The sequence below is a fragment of the Camarhynchus parvulus genome, chromosome 3, assembly GCF_901933205.1.
Source record: "Camarhynchus parvulus chromosome 3, STF_HiC, whole genome shotgun sequence".
Taxonomy (NCBI): Eukaryota; Metazoa; Chordata; class Aves; order Passeriformes; family Thraupidae; genus Camarhynchus; species Camarhynchus parvulus.
Window position 1 is genome coordinate 73,762,730 of NC_044573.1, and position 26,641 is coordinate 73,789,370.

General features: G+C 40.7%; 1 protein-coding gene across 1 annotated transcript; it reads left to right on the plus strand.

Annotated features, from left to right (window-relative positions):
- The first annotated feature begins 5,309 nt into the window (after positions 1-5,309).
- Positions 5,310-10,367, plus strand: RDH14 (retinol dehydrogenase 14). Its single transcript, XM_030945816.1, is given in 3 exon segments — positions 5,310-5,392; positions 5,394-5,658; positions 8,870-10,367. Coding segments are annotated over 3 exon segments (966 nt in total). The 3' UTR covers positions 9,488-10,367.
- Positions 10,368-26,641: the final 16,274 nt, after the last annotated feature.

Below are 26,641 nucleotides of genomic sequence, written 5' to 3' on the forward strand. Positions count from 1 at the left end.
CATTGTCATTTTTCTACGTAGAGCTTTTAGCATAATTTCCTAGGCAGAGTTTGTGTAATCAGAATGTTCCTGATGTTTGGAACCAGAAGTGACTACTTTCAGTCTAATCTGAGAGCTAGAGGTCTCACCTTGACCCAACATACTTCACAAGACTGGGTAGAAGTTTAAGATGCTGTATCTTGGCTGGGACGAAGGCTGAAGCTTTAGAGCACGCCTCCATAACAGCAGATAATCTACCTGGAAATAATGCTGTTGATGGAACTACTTTCTTCTTAACTAGATTCCCTTAGGATTTACAACTGTTCTGTGATCTGCGTGAACTCAATTTGGCAACTTCTGATGAGTTTCCAGGGGACAGGTGCCTGTTGCTGCATGACTTCATATTTACACCATAGGTCTATTCTCTCTCTTTTATACTAAATTCCTGTATCTCATTATTATCCATGTAACTAAGTGATCTCCAAATGACACCACTAACATCTGTCAGGTGGTGTTTGTTCTCTTTCTCTCCCTATTGGAACAACTGTCCTGTTTTATTATTTATTGTTGTCATATATTCATACCAGAAGAGACAAAACAAAAAGAATGTGCTTTGCAGTGGGAGTAGAAATGGTGAATCAAGCTTGTCATGATCTGTGGTTCCTGGGGGAATTCGGCCCAGAATCTCATGTTAGCCTCTGAAAGTTTGGTCTCCTCTGTCCAGATGAACTGTCGTAGTATTACAGAAAGCTCCACTGCATCAATTATGATTTCCCTCCCAGGAACACAGGCAATCATTTTAATGTTCTGGGTCCAAGCCACAAAGTTCTTTGGAAGCAAAGGCAAAAGCCTTGATCCTGCATGAAACACAAATAGAGTTGGAAAGTTTTTCAAGTGTTCACACCAGTATGTGATGTTGATGGGATGCACTGCAGATTTCTGGTGTACTTGGAGCTTCGTATGTGCTAAAGGCTTGGTGCCCAAAATGTATCACATTTCCCAGCCCAGCCAAGAGGTGAGGAAGACATGAATTAACTGAGGCCTGGTCATTGTCTGCCAGTATGGGATAGAGTTACCAAATGGAGATTATGAAAAATGTTATTAGCAGATGTTTTTATGTGAGAGATCAGACTCCACAAGGAATTCAAAAATATTCCTTAGCTGTGGAATATAAATTGTGTGTGTACCACAAAAGCATGGCAAATTTCAGAAAGACCAGTCTTGCCTTTTTGAAGCAGAACATGTATTACCTGGTTTTCATCCATGCATTGTTAGAGCTGTAGAGGTTGGGTGCAGGAAATAAAACTGGCATTTGACTCCCACTGAACAATTACATCTTCATAATGAGAAGGTTAATGGAATCCTTAATCCCTGTAGGAGTGCAGAGGTGAGTCTCATACCTGACAGGGCAAGCATGCAAATCAGTGAATAAATTGGAAGCTGAGTCATGTGTTCTATTATGTTTACCTTTATTTCCAATGAACCATCCATGTACAGCAAGAATGAAACCTACTGGCCAGGACACCAGAGCTTCCAAGTCTTTTTCTGATCTGTGCACACACAGTACTAGGGGACTCCCTCTTGCAGTGTCCTCCTGACAGCACTAAGGCGTGTGTAAAAAGAGTTCACAAATCTACTATTCTAGTAGAATTTACATTCTTAGTCACAGAATTCAAGTTGACATTAAAGTTCAGAAACAGATGTTAAGGCCCACACTTTTCCTAAATTAGTTGAGCAAAATGCCCTTAGATGTTTCAGATCATACACTATCTTTGAATTGTCAGGCAACTGTCCCCAGGCTCGATGGCTGCTTCTCTGCATATCCAGCTGGCAGCATGGTGGGGGAGTGGAGCCTACTAGTTCATGCAAGTTCCTTCCAGACTAATCTGGATGTTTGGGGAGAATCAGCTTGCCAAGCAGCCTCTGCCTGTTAAAATTATTTTCTTCTGCTCCAAGGCACAGCTTGGCTAGTGGACCGAAATAATCTTTTTCAAGAAAATTCTGTGAAGTGGGGTGGGAGCTGAGGGAAGGTGTTTTCTATTTTTGTAGACATAGAAGAGAATTGTCTCTAAATAGCATTCCAATCCACAAAACAAAACAAACAAGCAAACAACAACAGCCACAAAACTCAACAAAAAATGTCTTGCTTCTCACGCTTATCAGGCTACCACGAGTTTATGCCCTCGTAACCCTAAGCCAGTCACAATTAAAACAGCAGAAATATTTTTCAGTAGGAGAATAGAGAGAACTCTCCTTTATCAGCTTGTTTTCAACAATGGAAGACAGACTCATGAAAAGGAAACTGTCATCCTAGACAAAATCTGGGGGAGGATTAGTAATAACACAGATGGATTGTGTGGAAACAGAACTCCATCAGGGAAATCCAGTTCTTGTTCCCTTAGTTTCCAGGTTCCTGCACCACATAAGAGTCCAGGAAAGACAGTAAGACAAATGGGAATGTCTCCAACTGCTACCAATTCCTGTGGAGAAAAATGTTATAAATAGGATTCTGAAGGTGTCTTCAGATTTTTGTTTCACAGAACATATTCTCAGAGTGCGTTACATATTTCCCATCAGTTACCAAGTCATCATGCACCCATATTCCCAGTTCCTTCCCATCTTTAAGACACCCTTTTAATTTCCAGGCTAGCATGTCATCTGAAGGAGCCAAAATATAAAGTATTTCAGATCAAAAAACTGGAGATAGTCATCATCACATATCTTCCAACATGTATTCTGGACTGTGGTCTGTTCTGAAGATGTGGGATTCAGAGGGCTCCGACATTCTGAGGAGGATCCTCAAGTACCCCCTCAGGCTCCTCTGCCAGATCCTGTAACCTGCACTGACCTGCAGTATTGCTAAACACAACCTTGAGTGCAATAGAGGGGTACAGAAATCTGTGGAGCAGGTCAATGCCAGAAGAAACAATTTCCAGCTATCATGCTCAGTACCTGGGACCAACATCTGGATGCACACATCATTCCTGCCTACATGAGCAGCTTCTGATCACCACGAGCTCCTGAGTACAATGTTCCTTGCACTGAAGGCTGGAGCATCAACATCAACAAACACAGGCAGCACCCTCGGGGCAGTGCCCTCTCCAACACACCTGCAGCCTTCTAAGTAGGGTCATTTCCAGTCATCAGAGATGACTAGAGAGTCCTCACAGCCAGGTGATGAACAGCAGATTCTTGAGCTTCCACCAGGACGATTTCTAACAGAATGAATCTGTTTCTCTAACAGAGCGTTTCCTGGTTCTCCTATTTTGACATCTCTTTGGCAACTACTCTTCCTTCCTCATGGTCCTTGACTGGGTGTGGCTGCAACGCCTCCCAGTACATGTTTACTATGAGAAGAACATACGAAAGAACACCCCAACATGGCTCTTACACCACGTTAAAAATTCACATTTCATACACAGATACAATGGTGTGGCCTGGCTAAAACACCCTTTGATGTAACCATGAGGCTCACAATGGAGTGAAGGGCTGAGAATGAAGAAAGTGTTTTCTGTAGTGAAGACAAAGACAGAAGAGGTTTGTCAACAAGTCTGGAGTGTTTACGAGTGCTGCCTCTACAGCCTTTAAACTGCCTGAGAAGTGTGAGAGACAGTCAGAAAAGACATGGTAAGGGTACTTCCAGAGGAATCTGCTGTTTCTGCTGCTCTAACATGAGTTGAGGTCAGCCTCAGAACTGACTGCAGCCATGTGACAGCCTGCAGGTAGCACCAGCATGTGACAGTTCAGGGGAGCTTGTTATTGCAAACAGTTGTTATGCCCAGACAAGCCACAAGGAACCTGATTAAAGGCTCATGGGTTTCCTCTTGGTTTCTTAGTCATTTCCCCAAACATGCCAGGTCTTGATTCAGGACAGACATGCTCCTTATCAGCCAAGTCAAGCTTTTCTTGTCTCCCTGTATTCTTCTGCTTGCTGGCCTCTAGTTCCTCATCACAAACTTCTCTTAATCTATGAACGCCATTACTGTGGTTTCGGGGTGGGGTTTTTTTTGTTGTTGTTGTTTTGTTTTTGTTTTTTGTTTGTTTGTTTTTGGGGTTTTTTTGTTGGTTGGTTGTGGGTTTTTTTGTTGTTGTTATTTTTTGGGTTTGTTTTGTTTTAACCTACCTTGCTCTTGATCAAAATTCGGTTACCTTTTAATTCTCTCTCTGTACATTTCTACTACTGACTCTTCCATGGCTAGGGTGAACCGTGGCCACTCCTGCCTCCCTGAATGGGTTCATGCTGCCCTGGTTGGGATCATCAAGGTGGTTGGGATTAGTAACAGTGCCCAGAAACATGACATGAAGTCGATGGCTGAAAACAGATTTTGGGTTAAGGATTCGAAACAAAGTTGGCAGAGCTGAGGGGCCGCCAAGAGCTTCAGTACTGTAGTATAGGGTAGAGATAATTCATGCTATTTATGTATAAAATATTGTAAAATCCAAGCTATGTCTTTGACCACCCGGCTGGGAGCAGAGTCTTATGTTTATTCAATTAGTTCCCGGACAAAGTTAAGATAATATCAAGTATGTTAACGTATGAATGAAACCTTCCCGGGCCATGATTGCTGACTTCCCTAGAATGCCTAAGCCACTCACGAGGACCTGCACCTGGGAAGATTGCATCTACCATACTCAAGCACAGGCACCACTCTGCTACATGTGAATGCAGGCTCTTCCGAAGCGTTCAGACATCCATCTAGACACCTGGACTTACTTTTCTCTATTCCTGCACATGTATGGCCCCAGTTCTACATGTGAAGAGACACAAAGGAACATTCGGTCACTTCTGCCTCAGGCAGAATAAACTGTATATGCTAGCTTCATGAATAAACTTCATGCTAGCTGCATGAAGCAGTCGGGGTAATCCACTGAGGAGACACTGACACTTTGTCGGTCGGATCCAGGTTCACCCAGCGCCGACACCCGGGGTTGACGCTGCCTTGGCTGTGGTGGGTTTTTTTCGATATTCTATTTTTGTTAACGATCTCATAAATCATTGTTAAATTTTCTTATAAATTTGGCTGCCGAATTGATAATTTATAACAGTACCAACAACTAAAGAGGTTCAATCAGCCCCCAACGTGCGCCGGTACTTGCACCCCATACTCGCACCTGTTGAACCCCATCAGGTTTCTCTCCGCCCAACTCCGCAGCCCGGGGCGGTCCCGCGGAAGGGCAGCAGAACCCTTGGGGCTCGCAGCCCCGCCCGGCCCCGCCCCGCCAGGGCCGCGCTGCGGGCCCCGGGCCCGGCTCCGGGCAGCGCGCAAGCTCCAGAGCCGCTCCGGGACCACAAGCCCCAGCAGGCCCCGCGCGGCCAGGCCAGGCCCGGCATGGCCGCGGCGCTGCCGGCGCTGGTGCTGGGCGCGGGGCTGCTGGTGGCCGCCTGGCGCTGGCTGCGGGGCGCGGCACGGCCCGGGCGCGGGGGGCTCCATGCGGGGCAAGACCGTCATCATCACCGGCGCCAACAGCGGGCTGGGCCGGGCGGCGGCGGCCGAGCTGCTGCGGATGCGGGCCCGCGTCATCATGGGCTGCCGCGACCGGGCTCGGGCCGAGCGGGCGGCCCGCGAGATCCGGGCCGAGGTGGGCGAGCGGGCGGACGGCGGGGGCGAGCTGGTGGTGCGGGAGCTGGACCTGGCCTCGCTGCGCTCCGTGCGCGCCTTCTGTCACCGCGTCCTGCAGGTACGGCCGGGCCCGCGGGTCCCTGGCCCCGCTGCCCCGGCCCGGAGAGGGCACGGCAGACAAGGGGTGGGCGGTACTGGTGGCGGTCTCTGGGCTCCCTGGTGGCGCCCGGGTTTCCGTGTGGGTTGGACGAGGCGGTCCCTGCTGCCAGCAGCGCGCTCGGGGGCTGGGGAAGTCGCTGAGGTCACCGCAGGGTGAAGAGGGTGTAAGCAAACTGGCCGTGAATTAGCTCCTGGAAGCATGAACTTCGTGATAGTTTGGTCTGTTTTGGTTTAAAATATTCTAGATCTTTCCTGTTCTGGGAAGGAACAGATGCTTGTTTCTGTGTGAGATAAATGATTTTTGTTCTTTTCTCTCTGAATTAACTAGCTTAACCTTTGTTGGTTTAAATTAGTGTTATAGCTCAGCCTTGCCACCGGAAAAATAAAAGTTGCCAAGTGCACTGCTGACATGCTCCAAACATCCTTCTGCCGCCTCCTTAGGTTGTATCCCCACATTTAAGTCTCTCACTCATCACCAGCAGAATCTAGTCAATAGACATTTTTGAATATATAAAATTTTTGCAGATTCCATAAAAACCTGAGTTCAAGGGGAATGGGGACATCCAGTTGCTTTGCCTGACAGAAATGCCACTAGATTTGTAGAGCAGAGGGGAGCACTGTTGGAGGCATTATTTCATTCCCAGCAAAAGCATTTTTTGGGGCTTTGATCTCACCACATCTAGCTACTCAAGTCAGGAGACATGAAGTCATGGGGAGCCAAGCTTAATAAGTTCTGCTGCTCAGGGATTTGTTAAGTACTTAAAAGATGCTCAGACCCTATTGTAAGAGGTGAAGAAAACAGGGACTATATAGTATTAGTTTTAAAACTGCTTTTATAAAAGTTAAGTGTCAAGTTCTCTAGTAGGACACGTTGTAGTCTATATATATATATATATATATATATATGTGAATCCAGTGGCAAGGTCTAATCTTGTTTCAATGCTGTGGGAAAATCTGCATAAATGAAAGGATATAAAATTTGTGTAATAAGCACACAGCAAAAAGAAAATACATACTGTTTAACTTTTAGGCATTATATCTTTTATAGTACAAATTATCAGAGTGGCTCTTAAATAGATGGAGAAATAGACAAAGGAAAAGAGAGTGTGCTATCTTCAGAGTATTGCTGATGCCTGCATTATAACTTGAATGCACTTGAATGACTGGATGACAAGGGATGCACGCTCAAGAGATACTTTCAAGAACTTTTCCACCCAAGTTTATGTTATTTACCTTCCCTATTTTTGAGTCCTTTTTGGAGCTTTATTTTGGGATTTGTTTGGGGGTTCTTGTGGTTTTTTGTTTGACATAAAGAAGATATAAACATCGTCAGGATGGAGAGACAGTGCACTCCCAATACTTATTGCATGACTGAAAGTGATTATATCTCTCACTCCTTAGTCTCACTGAAAAAAATAAAAGACTGAGATGTTGGAGGGTTCCATGGGAAAATGGAGAAAGTGAAAGTGAGCTTAGAGGCTGCAGGAAATATCAAAGCAATGTTTTGTCCACTCTTTGCTGCCCTTGGTTGTGGTAGCTGCCTTCTTGGCATTGATCACATAACTCTAGGTTATTACATGTAGGAATTTCACAGAATAGCACATATGGAGGTCTTGCTTCTTGAAGTGTTAAGTCTTGCCAAATAAATCCTCCAGTCAGATGTTTTTCTCTAAAGAAGAAAGGAGAATCACTTCAGTGAGCAGTTCTGCAGTCTGTACTTCTTCACTCCTGTCCTGATTTAGTGATAGTGACTGACCATTGTGTCCCTTTGGGTGAAGATGAGAAGTGAATTTGGTGGTCTTTAGATCATGTCTTTGGGACCCAGTTATTGAAACGCTGAGCAGCCACAAGTTCCACGGAAATCAGTCTGAGATTGAAGTACTTGAAGTTTTGAGTGATCAGATGCCAGCACCTTTAACTGAATGCCAAGTGCAGATCTGGGGTTTGCACTTTGTATTTTTGCTGCTAATGGCAATGAAATAAAAGGGAAATGATGCAGAATTCATTTATGAGATTCTCTATTTTTATCATCAAAATGGTCCAAGATTGTCTCAGATTGTCTTCCAGTCCCTGCGTTAGGTTTAAAGAATTAAAGGGAAAGAAAACTCTCAGTGCTTTTAGAGAAAATTAATACCTTTGCTTCTGATTCATGCAAGTATAAATTGTGCTTTCACAGTCTTTTGTCAGAGGTGGGTAAGAGTGTTGAATTCAGAGCTTATTTATGCAGCTTACTTTAATTTGGTTTTGTTGGTTTTCTTAAATTACTGTTGTGGGTAAATTGGACAGCTCTTAATTTTTGAGTGGATTCTGGGGCATGAAGTGCATGATGCGTATATCTAAGTTATCAATGCTGTCTCACTGTTAATTACTTATATTTTCTGTTCCTGGAGAGTGTAACATATATCCTTCAGTCTGATTTTTACTAACCTGAACCAGAACAGTGATCCATCAAATCTCATGTGCTAAGCACCTCGTAGCGCCTCCATTCCTTAGTTCCTGAGTAGAACTACTGGACTTGAATTATGTGAAACATGTTACTTTTCTATGAGTCCTGTTCCATAGTTCTCACCCAGCAGCAGAGTGATGGGTACTGGTTTTAAAGTAAGACAAGTTTAAAATCATGAAAACATTATTTGGCAGAGTTTTTCATATCATCCCAGTGAGATGATGGGTCTACAGTGTAATGGTCCCTCTTCAGCCCTGAGGTTAATTCCTTGTGCTCCATGCTTCCCTGTCTTTTGCACACTAGATCCCTCTGCTGTAGCAGAGATTTGCCATAAATTAATGTGTCTTCTTGCAGTGCAAAAGACAAGTTGCTTTTTAAAGATGAAAAAAATGCATCACAAAGGTAATTTATCATTGAATTGCTGTAGAAAAAGCTGCTCTTTGAGAAGCCAGTGGTTGTTCTTTGCCTGCATTAGAAGTTGATACAGACTTCCTCTCAGGTACTTGCATCCTACCAGGGTCAAGTGCACAGTTTAATGGTAGTTCAACTTAAAGGTGTTTTTTTCCCCAGCAATGCTTTAAGAGAATGTCAGAAAGTTACAATTCAGGAAACTAGAAATTAAATTATTTCTATTTGAACAGTCCCCAATGAGAACTTGAAGCATAATAATGTTACATATGGGAGTTCTAAACCTGAATGATTTTTTTTTCTTTCCTCTTTAAAGGAAGAGTCAAGGCTGGATGTTCTGATAAATAATGCAGGGATATTCCAGTGTCCATACATGAAGACGGAGGATGGTTTTGAGATGCAATTTGGTGTAAACCACTTGGGCCACTTCTTGCTCACCAACCTTCTTCTGGGCCTCCTCAAAAATTCTGCCCCAAGCAGAATTGTTGTAGTGTCCTCAAAGCTTTACAAGTATGGAGAGATCAACTTTGAAGACTTGAACAGTGAAATAAGCTACAACAAAAGCTTTTGTTACAGCCGAAGTAAACTGGCCAACATCTTGTTTGCCAGGGAGCTGGCCCGTCGGCTTGAAGGGACAGGAGTCACTGTCAACTCCCTTCATCCTGGAATTGTCAGAACAAATCTGGGCAGACATGTGAATATTCCTTTGCTGGCCAAACCTCTGTTCAACTTGGTGTCGTGGGCTTTCTTCAAAACGCCTCTGGAAGGAGCCCAGACATCTATTTATTTGGCCTCTTCTCCTGACGTCGAGGGTGTGTCAGGAAAGTATTTTGGAGACTGCAAAGAGGAAGAACTTCTGCCTAAAGCCATGGATGACTTGGTCGCGAGAAAATTGTGGGATATCAGTGAAGTGATGGTTGGCTTACTGAAGTAAGTGCCAGGGAATGTCTGCAAAAAAGAATGCAGATAGCTATGCAGTGCATTTTGGCAGCAGTGAAATTCTCACTTTAAATGCTGTGGGAATACAGAATTTGTCCCAGTAAGTATGAAATAAGAGAGTGATTTATTTGGGAACTCTGTTTTGAAATGAAAGACAATCTTCAAGAGACGCAGGCATTCAAAAAATTTTCTTTTTTTAAATTGTGGGTGTGAATATAATTTCTGGTTAAATCTGCTTAGAAAGTCATGTTTTACAAATAAAAATTAAGCAGAAGTTTGTTTTGCAATATATAAGCATATTTGTTAATACATGTCTTGTTGGACAATGCAGGGTACTGATGGTGAAACACTTCTGTAAAAAATTATTTGAAAATAAGTCTTAATAATAGTCATCTTTTTTTGAACCATCACAATGACAAATAGAATGAAGAGTTTTCCTGATATCTTGCACTGTAATTGTTGAGGCCCCTGAGTGCCTTTCAAAGGCTTGTCAGCCCCATGGTTCAGTGAACAAAATCATTGAGCCATGCTGAGTTTTGCTGTGAAGCACAAAGTCAGCTGTTTTGTGATGTTGCTGCTGTTCAGTGTGTAAGTACACTTGGTTGTGCAAGTTGTATTTTTATTTTCACATGTGTTGAACTTGCTGTTTCGTGAAACCTTGGGTTTCATTAAAAGGGTAGTTGCAAAATGTATAATGGTCTTGACAGGGCTTTGCATGGCATGAACTGTGTAAGACCTCATGCAAATTGGACTGAAGAGAATAAGCTGCTCAGTGTGTTTGGCTTGACTGATGGCACTTTAACTCAGTAATGAGGTTCCATTAATGTCTCATACAGCTGACTGAGTATTCTTTAATAAAATCTTTTTAAAAAGAAGACATAGCTTTCATTCTTTTATTGTGGGAGATGTATCAGAAACCAGCAGCCTTGATAGACTAGCCTTGTTTCAAAGCAGGAGATGAACCCATGTGTTGGTTTAGGGAGCCTGTGCTGTGGGGCTGGTAGAAATAAAATGGGCTCCAATGAAATACGTAAGTATTGTGTGAGTGTGCTGTTTGTTTTTTTTTAATTCATATGAATTATGATTTCATATTGACATTTATGCCTTTTAGGTTTGGTCTACATTACTAAAAAGTTCTAGTAGTTAGGTTATATAGAGTAAATATGAAAGAATGGTTTACAGTGATCTATGTTACTATTACTCGAAGGAGAATCAATAATAAATGATATATTCAATAGTTCCTTAGTCATAAATACATCAGTTCTGCACTTCAGGTGGTGACCTATTAAATTTTTAAAATCCTTTCTCTGATTGTTTACTCGGACTCTCAGCATACTTCAGCTTTTGCACAATGGAGGGGACTTGATCTTGCCTTTCTATTCCCCTGCAAGAGTTTATACTGGGTGACATGGGTGGAGCACAAAGCATTTCCAGAAAATCATAAGGCAAGCTGAAAAGCAGAGCAGGTTTGTAAAATCATGTAACAGGTTGAACTTTGCACTGCTCACTGTAAGGCAAGGTGTAGAGGTGGATGTGTTGTCAAAGCACGCTGTGAGTGTTGAACAAAGTTCTCTAAGTGATGCAGAGGGAGTTGTGCTACACACTTAAAGAAGTCCTGCTTTGATCTTCAGTGATGCATTTCACATTTTAATTTTAAACACTTGTAAATGGCTTCAGGCAGCACCTTTAGCAGGCAGCTGAAGTATGAAGACTTCATTAACTTTTCTGTGAAGAGTTACAGAGGAGCTGAGCCAAACTTGTGTTTCAGTACTACTGTAGCAATTCTAAAGAAACTACGGCAGTGTTCCTTTGCTGAAACGTGTGTGCACCTTTTGCAAGGAAAGCCTTGGATGCAAAGGTGGACAGTGGAGAGGATGATTATCCTCAAAATAACTGCAGTAAAGAGGTGCATGGGAACTGCCTGAAGAACAGAAATAAGTGTAATTTTCAGACTGAATGATCTACGTAAGATGTGCCCTTGCCTTCAAAACAGCAAAGGTGGATTCATAGTGAAGTAGGAGATGCAGAATAGTAAGTCCTAGTTGTTTGCAACAGGCCATACTTCATACATCTACAATGTACTTATTTTTGTTCTTTTGAAACATTTTTGAAATAAGAGCCAGTGTAAGAAAGAGATTACATTCCTGTAATCATAACTAAATTACAGCCTCATTCCAGAGTAGACTAAGCCTTAATGGACCCTTAATGGAGGATGAATATTACCTGGAAACAATTTGAAAGGATGGATTGTTGGGGTACTTACGGAAAGGTAGGCTTTTTTCCAACATCTGAAATAAGTAAAATTTATCACTTTCAAGGTTGAATGTCATTTAACTGCTATGGACTAGAAAGCTTTGATTACTCCCTTGAGGCTGCTGTGAATGTTTCTTTATGTGATGCCTTTGTTATTCTAGTTGCATCCAGGAACTAGAGACCTCACAGGTCAACAGATCTACAAAAGCTAAGTGCAAAACCAAAGAAGAGTCCTTATTTCAACAAACAGTAATGCTGACTCAGTCTAGGTAAGAACCAAATATTTTGGCTAAGGAAGCATCCTCTCCCTCTCCCTCTCCTCTCCTTCAATGAACTCAGGTGTACGTGTATGATTTGAGGACTGTGGGCTGGATGTCTCCTCTTGGAGCTGATAGTACATGAAGGGAGGATCAGCGCCTTCACACTTGCCCCAGTGTAGCAGTGCCTCCAGAATGATGTGGCAAGCTCTCTGTATTATTGTTATATAACCAATTTGTATTGAGAGCATGCAGCTGAAAATGTTGCGTTCCAGTTGCCTTCTTTCAGCATCACCACCATTTGAGCACTCCTATCCTCAAATTAAGCTTACTTCCTATGAAGAATTAAAGTTTTTAAAATAAGGGTGAAAGAGGAAGGCAGTGATCAGGGATATCAGGCAAAGCATGTGGAAATGCAGCTTTCATTGACAGGTATGGACACTGACAACATAGCTGGCAAGTACTTTACAGATGTGAAAGTACAAATATCTAATCACCTGCAGATATGTAGATACAGTTAAGAAAGCCCCAGCTGAGTTTAAGATCTTGCTGAAGTTTCTGATAAACATAAATGTTAAAAGGCTTTTTTCAAACACAAAATGTACCTTCATCTTTCTTAGGTAAATGGTTAGAATTTGAGTGTTGATTTTTGAGTCCACAAGCAGTGTTCGGCCAGCACTCCATACCTGTGCCCAGGGGATTTGAAAACAGGCTGGGACATGTCTAGGGCACAGTGACTGCTGAGAACATATTCCCTGCCCTTTTGCTTCTCCCAGGGAAAGTGCCTCTGATAGCTGGGAGGTGGAGAGCCACAGCAGGGCTTAACTGCCTGGTTGCAGGCTTTCCCCAGTGAAGCTTTTGGCCAGTGTCAGCAGTGTATCCAAGCGGCCCATTTCTCAGTGGTCACATTTTATATGGCAACAACATGGCACAGTAACTGCATTCTAAAAGGCTGGGATTAGAATCAGCATTTTGAGGAGTGGTGTGTGTATGCAATTTAATCTCTCAGTTTAAAAGATAGACAGGAAGAGCTGTCAGTGATGCACCAAGGAGCTGAGGTGTATCAAGGAGAGTGGGTTGTCACAGGAGTGTCACCTGCCACTGTGCTGCTCTGGCACGTGGTGAGGCAGTGGGCTGGGGACAGAGCAGTCGGGCTTGGGCTCAGTGTTGAGCTCAACTGCTTGAAGCCACATCCAGGTATACAGTCTGGAGAACACACAGAGCTGAGGGTAGGAAACATCTCTTTGTAATGGTCAAGAGAAACAGACTTCAAGTATCTTAAGGGGAGCACTTTCTAACTGTTTTACTATAATCTATTCACCTTTGGCTGTGGTGCTTTTGAAATTACCTATAATAACCAACCTCCCTTATGGACAGACCAAGAATTTAAGAAAGAAAAATTGAAACAATTCCTTTTTTTTTAACTCCTTTATTTTGATTCTAAATTGCAAGCCCTAGCTATCAGCCAGCTCTCCCTGCACACATGTATGTATTATAGCTGAGGTTTCTGCAAGCAAACTAAATTGAAGTTGCATGTATTCATTTTATATGCCCCATATGTTTAAGCCAAGGGAGACTTACTTTTTAAAAAGCACTCTGAATCTGTCACCAATTTACCTTTCTTACCTTGCCACAAAGGCCAACATCTATCCCCAGGCAAAGGGACAACTCTGCTCTTTCAGTTACTCCAGTCAACACAGTAGGCAAGCTTATAAACCCAGTGGGGGTTCGCCAGTAAAAATTCTCCATCTTAATGAGATAAATGTTCAGTTTTTCCATGATGCAATAAAACCAGAAGTATTTAAACTCTCCTCTTTTCAGCAGTTGCCTGGTTTGCCTAAGCTTGCTACTAAGTGAATGCTTCACAGGCTCCAAAGCCTGCGCCCTGTGAATGTGTGGCATGATTATGCTTTTGCTGAAAAATGTGGATAATTCCCACTTCAAACAGACTTAATTTCTTTTCACCTAAGGCTATAAACAAAATAAACAACTTGCAGGAGTCATACAAATAACTTTAAAATGGAAGGCCTGTTCCCTTTTTCACATAACTTTTTCCAAACTAATCATTTAGAGAGTAATTGACTTGCAAAACGATCCAGGAGGCCTCCACAGTTGAATTATTATTTTTGATCTGTCCCAGAGTGGTGCTGCTATTTCTCATAACAGAAAATGACAGGCTCCCTCTAGACTTTTTACTTACAGCTTTAGCTACCACTAGCAGCCTCACACCTGTCGTAACTGGATTCAGATCAGAGAAATTAATTAGAAAAGTTAATTAATTCCAAATGTCCTGTGTAACATGGGGAAAGGAATGCTTCCCTAATCGTCTTTTGTGAGGAAAGCCTGGCACAATGACCACTAAACAAGGTTTAGAGCCCTTTCTTTCCACATTTAAGAATGATCACTTCAGGTAATGTGGAAGAAACTTAGCTAATCTGCATAAGGAAAATATAAATAGCTCATTTGCCATGAAAGACTCAGGAGACCATCACATGCTTGAATCATTTTACCAGGGTGCTGAGAAAGTGATAGCTTTTCTTATGTCTGCTTCTTGGGCAAAACAAGCAATCTGGAATCATGATCCCACTAAACGCACTGGGAGTCAGACATCTAAATATTTTTGCTGATCTTGATCGCCTGGTTTTAGGTTTGGGCAGTAGGACCCTTACAGCCAGATGGATGATGATTGTTTTAAGCTTGATGAATGAGGCTTTATGCACTCCTGTGGATGTATGGCATTTTTAAAGGAAATTAGGAGGGTGGGATGGTGGTGGCAGTAGCAGTGCTATGCATATATTAAATATCCTGCAGCATTCTACAGAAAGGTGTGGTTTTTTTCCCCAAAGAAATGTCAGCTCATTGTTGCAGCTGTTGGGATGTCTGTCACCTGGACTGAAGTCTGATGATGACTGATCTTAATAAAAACTGTCTGAAGTTTATCTAAGTCCTGTTGCAACCTTCCCCACCAGGTGGTCAGTGTCCTGGGTCCTCCTAGGTCCTGGCATGACCATCACCTCTCCAAATGCCACCTGCCCTGGAGACAAGCAATGCCAGGGTCTTTCTAGATGCTTCAAGAAAGGGGTCATGAACAGCATCTGAGAAACGACAGGTGACACACCTTGGAGGCTCAGAACCTACATGCACTGCATCAAGTAGTTTTGATATCATTTTATACATTTATTTACAGACAGAAATTCTTTCTCCAGTGTACCTGGATAGATAATTTAGGCTTCAGGCTTCCCTGGAGGCCTCTATATGCAACTCTGTAGGTGTATCCCATGAGTAAAGCATAGTAAATTGAAAATTGCTTCAGTACAGCCAACCCATTTGCTACTCTGAAGGGCTGAGATCCTAGAGGTCCAGTAAAAATTGTTGAGAGTTCTAGTTGGCACCTCACCTGGCTTTGAACATACTTGGGAAGAGACTAGATCTTCATTTTCCTTCAGTCTGCCCTCCTCAAAATATTCAGAGTCCTAGATATGTCTCAGAAGAATCATCACAGATAGGGAAATAAAAATAAGATTGCTTTATGAAGGCTTTTTGTTCATAAAATTTTGCTGTCAGTGGAAAATTTTAAAAAATTCTTATTTTATACAGCAAGATGTATTATGAAATAGTTGTATTAGCATAGCTAAAACTGGGGTCTTGGGCCAGTAGAACAGACTAAGAGATAACAAGCTCATCTTGTAGTCACAAAAGAGGCAACGTGAAAACTCAAAAGGAAAAATTGAAAAACTTTTGATTATAGTTACATTTTTTCTGAATTTGGGGTTTTGGGGGGTTCTGTTTGTTTGATTCTAGATACTTGCTAATTTTTTTAAAAGGGTTAAAACTGTATGAAATATTAAAACATCCATGTTTCAACAAAGAGGCACAGTTCTTCACTATGGAAAACCCATAAAATGACAGGAAATGGCTTAATGTGTTAGGTGTTCATTTTTAGGGGTTCTGTTGACAGAAGTTGATGGATGAAAATATTGTATTTCATTTTTGCCTTTTGTTCAGTAAATAGCGTGGAATTTTGATGCTGCCTAGAGGGACAGCTTTGTACTACGGTGGTCTAAACTGGGATTTTTCATTAATGTAACTCAATCAGAGTAGTTTTTTCTAGTTTTTTGTTAATATTTTTTTTAGGAAAAAAGCTGAAGTCAAAGAGAAGACCAAGAAAAAAGCAGCACAAAGTTTATCTTTTACTCATCTGGAAGAGTTTATTTTAAACACGGAACATTGTTTGCTGCTGTGGAAATGAAAGTGAGAGAGTTGCAGCTTTCTTCCAATGCCATCTGGCAGATGATTTACTTGCGTATGGTATTCACTAATCCAAATAACCCCGTGTGTGGTAGCATTGTCTCTTTACTGAGCATGCAGCTGACTTGGCTGAACCCTACATGGCTCACACAAGGCTATCAACAGCACAGTACAATAGGTTGTTTAAAATTAGAACAGCATTATGGAAAAGGATGTGCCAAATTCATTGTGCCTTTACCTATATTAAGCATTTTCCTTGAGTTTGATGTTTTCCTTTCATTCTCTTCATGGTTTTATTCACTCCAGATCTACTTGGGCTTTAGCCCATTTATTTCAGCACTTACATATAGCTCAGATGGGACCAGAGGGATGAGCACCCAGCCCTGGGATGGTATCCTTGCCCTGATGGTAATTGTATTTTCTCCTGTAAGGTCCCTTCTCGGCTTCATGAAACTTTTATTTCTGCTGGGAAATAAAACCTTTTTTTTAGCAGGACAGCTGTATGATGTAACCAGTAGTTTTGTGGTTAAGAAATTCTCCCAGTTCTTAATCTGAGCCAAAATTTTCTCCAGATCAAGATATTTCTATTTTTCAGGCAACAGATCTAGCTACTTCATTATTATATTAATATTAGTCTGCTTCCTCTTGCTGTAATACAAAAGAAAGAGCCTTGAATGGCTATATCTGGAAGTAAAATAACCAGGGGATTATGCCTTGAGAAGCAAATCCCAGGCTCTGAGTAAATAGAAGCATTCCCTTATATCTTTTCTTTAAATTCTAAGGAAAGGTGAGTATTCTGATGCTCTTCTATGCTCAAGATAGTGTAATGTCTCCCTTCTCAATGTATTCTGACTGAGTTTTCCACAGTGCCTAACTCTATGTGCATAAAATTCTGATTTTGTATTCAAATTCCACTCTCTGGTCTAAAGTTCTAAAATATAAGTATTGAGTGTACCTTAGTTTTAGTCATTTCTGGTTTTTAATTGGATATGGCCTTGATAGGTCACTTCAAATAGTTAATTCTGTGGTTCCATTTGCAGTTGAACAATTTGTTAATTGCTGATTTTCCTTAGAGATGGATAAATATAACTCAAATGTGAAATTAAAATAGAAATAATGTAAATATTTTTGTAGAAGATAGGGAAAGAATTGAGAGCTCAGCTCTTTTCCTGCAAAGTAGTTGACACTTTGAACTCACTGGCTGTATCTGTATTACTTAGGCATTTATTGCCAGAATAAATTGTTTCCTTAATCACAGGTTGACAGGGATAGTTGGGCAATGTTCATGTTACCATATCCTGTTCTCTCCCAGAAGATGTGTAGGTGCATCCAAACTGTTTGCTGGGAGTGTCCTTGGCCCATGCTGACTCCTGAATGATGCAAGGAACTATTTAGAAAAGTATTAGTTGGCCAGAGCCAGAATTGTGCCAGGAACTGCCAGAACTCTTGAACAGCATTGATGATTGAATTTCAGTGCTTGGGCTGGTGCCCTGTAATGCCTTAGTGGAGTGCAATAAGCACAGCCAAAAAATGCCCTTCTTCCTTCAAATGTTAATAGATAAAAGTAATTTTTCAGTCTATATCCATGACATTCAGAGACTGATCTAAAAAGCTGAACCATATTTTCTCTTAATAATTTTATAGTGTGAAAATTCCACTGACTTTGCTGCAATTTCTATGGACTGACCCTGTAAACAGATGGGAATTGGTATTATTAACATCACCATGTCATCATGCTTTATTCATTTCCAATTTTGTAATGATAGTCTGATCTCTTGGAATTGTATCTGCTATCACAGCACTGGACTATGGAAACATTATTTTATCAAAATGTGTTATTCTTGGACTAGAATTCAGAGTTATGCCATTACATTTTATAGATCCATAGATTTTTTTAAAGCCAGAAAAGGCCCTTAGATTATTTAGTCTGACTTCCTGAATGACACAAGACATTTAATTTAAGCCAGTTAGTCCAGCAATCTGGGTTTGGCCAAGGCTTATCTTCTAGAACAATGTGCAGTCAAGATCTAAAGCCATCAGTAGTTGGGAGAATCCATCACTTCCTTTGGGACTGCAGCCCACCCTCTTAAAAATGTGTGGTTTGAGTTTTGCCTGAATTTGTCTGGCTTTCACTTCCAGCCATCAGCTCTCATTATGCTGTTCTGTGTGAGATGAGGGTGCTGCTGTTACTGCTCAGTATTTTCTCCCTGTGCTGATACTTGCACACTGCAATCACTGAAATCACCGCTGGATGTTTTTATTAAATTCAACAGAACCTTTTTATTCTCTTATTGCAAGGCCCTTTCCCAAGATTTCCAATAATATCTGTGGCTCTCCTCCACATCCTAGCCAATGTTTCACCTCTTTTGTGACACAAGGAAACAAGAACTGGATATAATACTCCAGTGCGTGTCCATTTATAGGCAATCCTAGTGCTTCTCAGTGCTTTCCCTCAGTTGCTGTAAAGCTATCACTGATTTAGGTGTGCCTTGGGCAGCCCCCTGGCACTGAGGCCAGCTGGAATATCATATTTTGCATCACTACTCTTGAATGCTTTTTATCTTTCACAACAGGATGTCAACATCCAAACTACTTTTTGGTATTGCTTCCTGTCAATTTCTGGTACTGAGTTGGTGTTTAAAAATCTGGGGAAATGCTGGCAGAGGCCAAAAGCATGCCAGGGATGAAAAAAAGCATCCCATGGTGTGTATGCTCAAGGGCTCACCTCTAGGAATATTTCCTGGGATTGTTTTGTTCAATATGGTAGCCTAAAATGGTCCAGTTACCCTCAAGGCATCAGATATTTTTAGCTTCAGAGAAAGTATTAAAAAAGACACATTTTTCATTTTTGCTTTAAGAATCTAGAAGACAGATGTATAGACTCAACTGGTCATCTCAGCTAGATGGAGATATTGTCAAGTTAGAGATGTCCTGATTTTCATTTACCCCATTTTCCTCAGATGCCTGTTTTTGAACAGTTTCTTTGTTTTGTAGGATTTGCCTCTCCCTGCTTCGCAGCTGACAGTAAGGGTACTTGAACAATTAAAAGCCCAAGTACAACTTCTCGTGACAACACTTAGATGAAAAAACTCCTGCTCAGCTTCACTTTTGTGCACAACTCCTAATCCTAAGGAAATGACTCCTCTGGTGATAGTTATGCGTCTAAATCACAGAAAGGTTTTTTGTTCAAATTACCCATGAATATATTTGCATGGATATGATAAAAAGACTTTTAATCCATTTTCTCTGACTCTTACAGTAAGAATTGTACATTAAATAGAACCTACTATCCTGAGTTTTCAAAATTCAAACAGTAGTGTGTTCGTGCGTGCACCTGGTTGGGTGAAAGCTATGGAAGGTCCTTGCAACTGGTTTCCCTGAAGCATGGAGTGCTGAGCAGAGCATATTCAAATTGTGAATATAAGACTCTCATATTTAGAGGCTGTCACCAGTTTGCTATGTAGATTGTCCTGTGGATTGTGGTAGTTTGGGACCAAAATCCTGCTCTGTTCAGTCATACTCGATACAGGACAATTACTTTTTGTGGAGAGTGGAAGGGATGGCAGATATCATAACTCTCAGGCAATTGAGGTAGATCTATTGACAAACATGAATAGCAGTCTTAACTTTCTTCTCACTTATAAACCAGCTTTAATATTCATTTGTATGAGTATTAAAAAAGTACAAATTGTTGTTCTTACCTCAGGAACGCCTGTGTTCAGGAATAATTTGAATAGCTGATATGGCATGAAACAGGGCAAAGCCTGTTACAGACATACAGTGGGGATTCATTATTACTTTCATTAAATTTATTATCATCACCTTCAGTGACACATGCAGTGTTTCTTTCATCACCCTATAAGGGAGTTAAACACTACAACTGCAGTCTACTATTTCTCAACACCTGCCCATCTGGCAAGTCTTTGTTTGCTGAAGTTTGTTCTGCCACCGTTGATTTTAGATTTCCACTTTTACAGCTGATCAAAGAGATGAGATTACTTAAAACAAGGGCTTCCTGAGCAAATATATCACCATTGGTCTAGTTTGGATTTAGAGATCCTTGGCAGGGAAAGACCTCTGGGCAGATTGGGTTAGCAAAAATGAATGTGCATGCAGATATTTATGATGCCACTTTGTTATTTTTAATGCACTGTACATTCAGGATTTTCTTCCCTTTATAGAGAACGATCATGTAGATGTTTCTTTGAAGACTAATTTAGGAATGTTGGCAAACATGTAACATGTGCAATTTGTTATATTAATAATATCTGATGAAACAACAAATGTGAATAATCCTGCTGAGTACAGAGAAAACAAATGCGCTCTTTTTATGCTGTAGTTTATCTGATCTTGGTAGACAGTTAATATATTTTGAAACAAAATATTCATGGCAAATGTTTTCATAATACTCTAATAAAAGTATTTCTCTTTCTCATTTTTAGGGTTTTTTTTCTCTCTCAATCTCCCCTTTGTTTTCTTCAAATAAAAAAATTACAAAACATAGATGTTACCATCTGTAAAAAACTAAATTCTCCTCAGCTGTGAACTCTGTTCCAGTAGGTTCCTGTTCACCCTATGTACAATAAATAATATAGTATGGAAAACAGTCCAAAATCCAATGTAATTCACAGAGATATTAATAAATTCGATGTTTCTTTTCTGGTAGGGATGCCAAGCAGCTGAGCAAATTGGAGCTCCACTGCTGAAGATGATTGAAACAGCATAAAGTAGGGCACAGTCAATAGTGAATCCACTAATATAGTGAGAAATCCATTTGCATTGTTGACTCACTAATTTATTTGGTGTGCTATTGATTTGATCTCTGCCAAGAGAGACTAAGGGCTTGGTCACAGCTTTGTTAAATGCATTTAGGGGTTATATAGAATGGCTGGAAGAAAATTGTAATGAGCAGGACATGACTGGGCTAACTTGAAAAAGCCTGGGAATTTTTGACTCTCAAAAATTGTATTCCTCTCCTGGTTCCTCCACTCCTACAAGCTGCTGAGCCTTCTCCAAAGGGTTGAGGGTGCTTCACCATCAGACCCCATGTGCCCACTGGCATCCCACCAGGCAGGCCACTGGATACCCTTAGAGCATCCCAGAAACCACCCTTTAGAGAATCAGGGAAATACTTACTCAAGTGTCAGTCTTTCTGCTTAAAACTTTCCACTGCTCACTGGGGCAGATTCAGAAATGTCAGTCCCATTGATTTTCCTTTTTTGCCCCCTTTTGTTTGTTCCTAATTCTCTTAGATGAGTTTTTTTTTTAAAAACCTCCTTCCTGATTGCTAACTGCCAACAGGGTAGTTAGTGCCATTGCACTGGAGGAAGTCAACAAATGAACCCATGTGTAAATGAATGTCATTAACCATCAACTTAACTTCCTCAGCAGTGAGGAATACTGTACTTCATTAAAGTTCCACTCCTATTGTCAATTTGCATCTAATTTACAATTTTTGTCTAGGAAAGTTTGTCCCTGTTTTTTGTTAGCTGGATTAACTTTAAATACAGTACTTAAATTATGTTTTTTGGATCTTTCAGCAAGTCAAAGTGGCTGCCAATTCTCTAGAAATGAGCAAACTGGCTGTTTATTATGAAACATACTGTTTGCTTGAAATTCGCACTGGGGCATGGCCATGTGTTTGTACATATGTTTCAAGGATGCATCTGCTCTCTGTTCATAAATTTAAAAATTCCTTTTCATTACTCCCTACGAATTCACCCTGAGTTTCATGTTAGCAAAGGACCCAGTGAGATTTCAAGGAAGAAATTAAATAATTTCAGATCATTTTGCCAAGTTTGTTGATAACGATAATCAGCCTCTGATGGTAACCAGCTAAAACTCCCAGCCTGTAAAATTGTCTGTGGTTTTGGGATTTTTGTAAATGTTGCTCAAGATATGTTTTTACCCTTTTCACTGACAAGAAATGTGGATCTTCTGTTGCCTAGAAAAATTGATAAATGAATGGTTTGGAAGAATAACTGGTGGCTGGGAGATTTTCAAAGTAAAGGATGTTTATCAGACTTCTTAAAATATGTTGTTATTAAAGACTGAACCAATGAGCATTTTGAGTAAAGAAAGTTTTCTGTTTAACGTCTTGGTAGACAGATATACCTAATTTATTTTCCAGTAAAATTGCCTCTTGTATTTCTAAATTTTAGAAGTAGCAGAAAGAATATATTCATATTTTTCTTTTGCATCTTAAGAAGGCAGGGATAAATTAAAAATGTAATGTTCCATGTGCTTTGAAGGGGTAATTATGCATTTGGTATAAAATACATTGGCAAACACAAATACATGTGACAGAGGACAGATATTACTGATGCCTTCATATCCTAGGAGATATTTTTCTATTTTCAAGCTGGTGTCTAGACTATTACAGTGAAATTCCCCCTTTGACTAAATTTAATATATGTACATTATGCCCATTCTAGCCTCAAGATATGAATTCTACAGCTTTGGTAATGCTGCTAAATAAGACAGAATAAAAAGTATCCTGTTGATTTGGGATAACAACCTATATCAGCAGGATACTGACACACATGTCTAAATTCCTCTGAGGCTGACCAAAACATATTTATTGAACTAGGACGCAGACTACGTGGGACAGAAATAAGCTTATTTCAGATGAAACTTATCCTCTCATGTATTTGTTATCACATAAGAATTTTGATTCATATCAAGAGGTAGTAGCTAATAAACATAAACATTTTTCTTTTTAAAAGTTTTGCTTCTTCTCTTACTCAGAAAATAGATTTGCTACTTCTGGAAAATGGAGACACCCAAATGGCAGACACCAATGACACCTCAAGATTGGCACTTCCTTTTTAGCAGAGTTGTGGCAATAGTTCTTTTAAATATTGATAGCAGCCGTGAGGGGGAATCTCAGATCTGAAATAGGTTGTAATACTATATCTATAGGTTAGATGTGAGCCGAAGTAAAACCAAGGTGAATTGGCCAATCCCTATGCCATGTACCTGGTAGCCTTTTTCTGGTCACACATACTATTCTGGTTGAATATTTTTCCCAGTCAAATGTAATTTCTGTAATAGGTAGTATAAAATGTAGATTTTTATCTTTTATATATAATATTTGAAAAATTGCTCTTGCTTTCACAGGCAAACTGCTGAAGCAGGTCAGAGTTTGTAATTTTTCTGTCAGCGTAAATTAATTTAAAGGCTTCCCATGTAATAATAATAGATTTAAATTGTTTATAGGGTAGATTTTAATAAACACTGCATAACATAGAACAGTGCCTAGCACAACCACTTGATTCAGTGCCAACAAAATATCATATTTCATTGGGGCTCTGAAGAAATAGCACAAACAATGAAGATGTCTGAGGTATGTCACAATACCATGATCAAAAGGATTATATTATTTAAGTATTATAATAAGCTCAGTGATGTCTTTTGAAATAGAATGATTTTAATTCAGAAACATCTGCGTGAAAGTCCAAGGAGATTACAAATGTCCATTCCTGAAAACATACTAATTAAAGGCTCTAAATACTTAGAATAGTTCTATGCCTATGTAAGTTAGTCCAACTGATAACAAAACTCGACATGTTTCATATTATTTCAGCTTCTTTTATTTGAACAAGGGAATAGATAAACAAAAGGAAATGATCCTGTTGTTTTTAAAATTTTGTGAAAATATAACCCAAACCAAGGTCATTCTTCAAATGCATGGTCCATATGGCTTGGCTGACACAAGTAGCTGTAAGGATAATATCACTTTGTAGGAACAGTGGGACTCAGCTCTCTCCAGCTCTGTGCAGTAGCAGAGTGGAAAGCAAACATAAACTGAGCTGGTCCTTTATCCACCATTTTTGATACCTCAGATATATCTGCGTCAGTAGAAGCATAAACTACTGCAGCTTCTGGGTTTCTTTAATAAAATTTCCAAAAATAATTATCTTCTACTTCATGTAAAAGTATGGAATAACTGGTTTGTGTTTGGCCTGCAAGTCATCAGATGTCATTATTATAAGTGGGCTTCACAAGCAGGTATGTTGTAGGGGAATGGAGAAACACTTCTGTTAATTGTGGCATTACTATTTGGAAGAAGCTGCTGTTCAGATTTCTGCTTTACAATTTTACTCGTCAAGTACAATTCCACTACAATGGCTGGGCAGAGACCTTCCTGCTAAGTAGGCCACATTGGGAAATATTATTTTTCTTATTCATTAGAGTAAAGAAAGTTTAGCTGTGTGTATGTTGTAATCCCATGTTTCCTTGAAACACTAGGAATATAAAATACATTTATAGTCAAATGCCTGTTCCAGATTTCTTAATGTCAAAAAAAAAAATAAGGTGAGCAAGGCAATGTCTCTGAGTGACTGATTTGTCCTGATAGTCACATACATCACACAGGCTGCATGTTGGGCATAGTGAAAAAAATGAATACAACCCAACAACACAGTCATCAGGGCTACATCTCAAGAGGTATTTGGGCATCAGCCTGTAGAATAACCAGTCAAGGTGTACGTATCCCAGCACTTGCATTTTCATTTCTGTCTTGCCACATTCAGTGTGATGCTATCTGCTAAGATTAAAGATATTGCTAGAGCCAGAAGGTGGTGCTTCCTTAAATTGTCTTTGATTTATAGGGTGAGTTGCTGGACACTGGTGGCTGGCCAAGCCAGCCCACCACAACTTCACAGTAGATGCCCCCTGGACTGATGATCTGTGACTGGAGTGCATATCAGGCTGCTACTCTCAGCTGCATGGACAAACTCCAGTGGTGCAAATCTTTACATTCAGATATGTCCCAAACTACAAGAATAAAAGACAATAATTATCTGTCCAGTTTCTCCACACAATCAATCACAAAACATGAGCATGGATGAGTGAGCTCCCAGAGTGGTAAAACACCAGCCCTTTCAGGAGGAAATGCTGAAGAGGCTGAGTTGAATTTCTGCTGACCCTCGAGAACTCAGTCCATCATGTACGCTGTTTTAATGACTATTAAATAGTTTTTGGAATTAGGTGTCTTAACCAGGACAACCTTGGCCATCAAACCTTGTAAAGAATAACCCTTTGTGATGTCCAAACAAGTAGTCCATTCAGATGGAGGCTCTATCTACTGTGGAGATGAAATTTACAGGCAGGACAATGTCACTGCTCCTGCTGGCCACTCTATTGCTGATACAGGCCGGGTGCCATTGGCCTTCTTGGCCGCCTGGGCACTGCTGGCTCATGTTCAGCTGCTGTTGACTAGGTCCTTCTCCTTTGGTCTGCTTTCCAGCCACTCTTCCTTAGCCTGTAGCACTGCAGGGGTTTTTGTGACCCAAGATCCGGACTCAGCTTGTTAAACCCTGTGCACTTGGCCTCAGCCCACTGACCCATTCATTTTGCCCTGGATTGGATGAATCTTGTTGGATTTACCTCACTGCCCATGTGGGACAGCTGAGAGAAGCTAGTGTACTAAAGTGATGGAAGTGAAAATTGGCTTTAGAATAACTCTAAGTAAGAATCAGCACTTCAGCCTTCACTCACATAGTGTGACTTGTACATCTGACAGAGCTGACTGCAGTGCTTAATCAAGAGATTTGCTTTAAATAAATAAATCTATAAAATCCCTTTCTGCTCCTCTGCTTGCAGCTGCAGATTCCTGCTCGCTGCTGTAGCTGCACATCAAAAGAACTTCCTAGACGAACTGACCACATATATTTCATCTTCTAAAACAGCTGTTTATGGAGACTCAGTTCTTGGTGTTTGATGCTTAAGACGCCAGTGATAATAAGCAAAAAAACAGTCACATGTGTAGAAGAAGAAACAAAGGAGTGGTTGCTTGGCATCATTCTCTCTTTTAGCTGAAGTTCCTGTGTTTCTACAGACTCTTTGGGACAGTCTCACTGGCTGCTTTAGGGCACTATCTTTGTTCTGCCTCTATGGAGTCCTCTGCAGAACCCAGACTATTAAATGCATTTGTAACTTCACTCAGCTCGTGAGTACACATCTTTTTTCATCTGGATGTGTCTGTACTCTCAAATGACTGTCCCCACTTCCTTCATCCATCGTGGTCCCATGGCAATCTACTCTGCACAGATGCAGTGCAGTTCCCTTCTGGTCCTCCTTCAGGAATGGGTTAGTTAGGTCCATTAGAAACTACAGGTGCATTTCTTGGGGAAATTTCACTTCCAGACTGCTCCCAGTAGGAAGAACAGATAAATATACCTGGCTTGGATCTCTACACAGCCCTGTAACCCTCTCTAGGCAGGGTGCTTGGAGACTCCCCGACACTGTGATGTGCCAAGGTACGCAGCACGTAATGTCTGTCTCGTGCCATGAAAATGCTATTCTAGTGGGCTGCAGCACAGCACAGAAATTATTTTTAACACCATAAACTGATAAAAATAATCAATTAATCAAGTCTCACAGCCCAC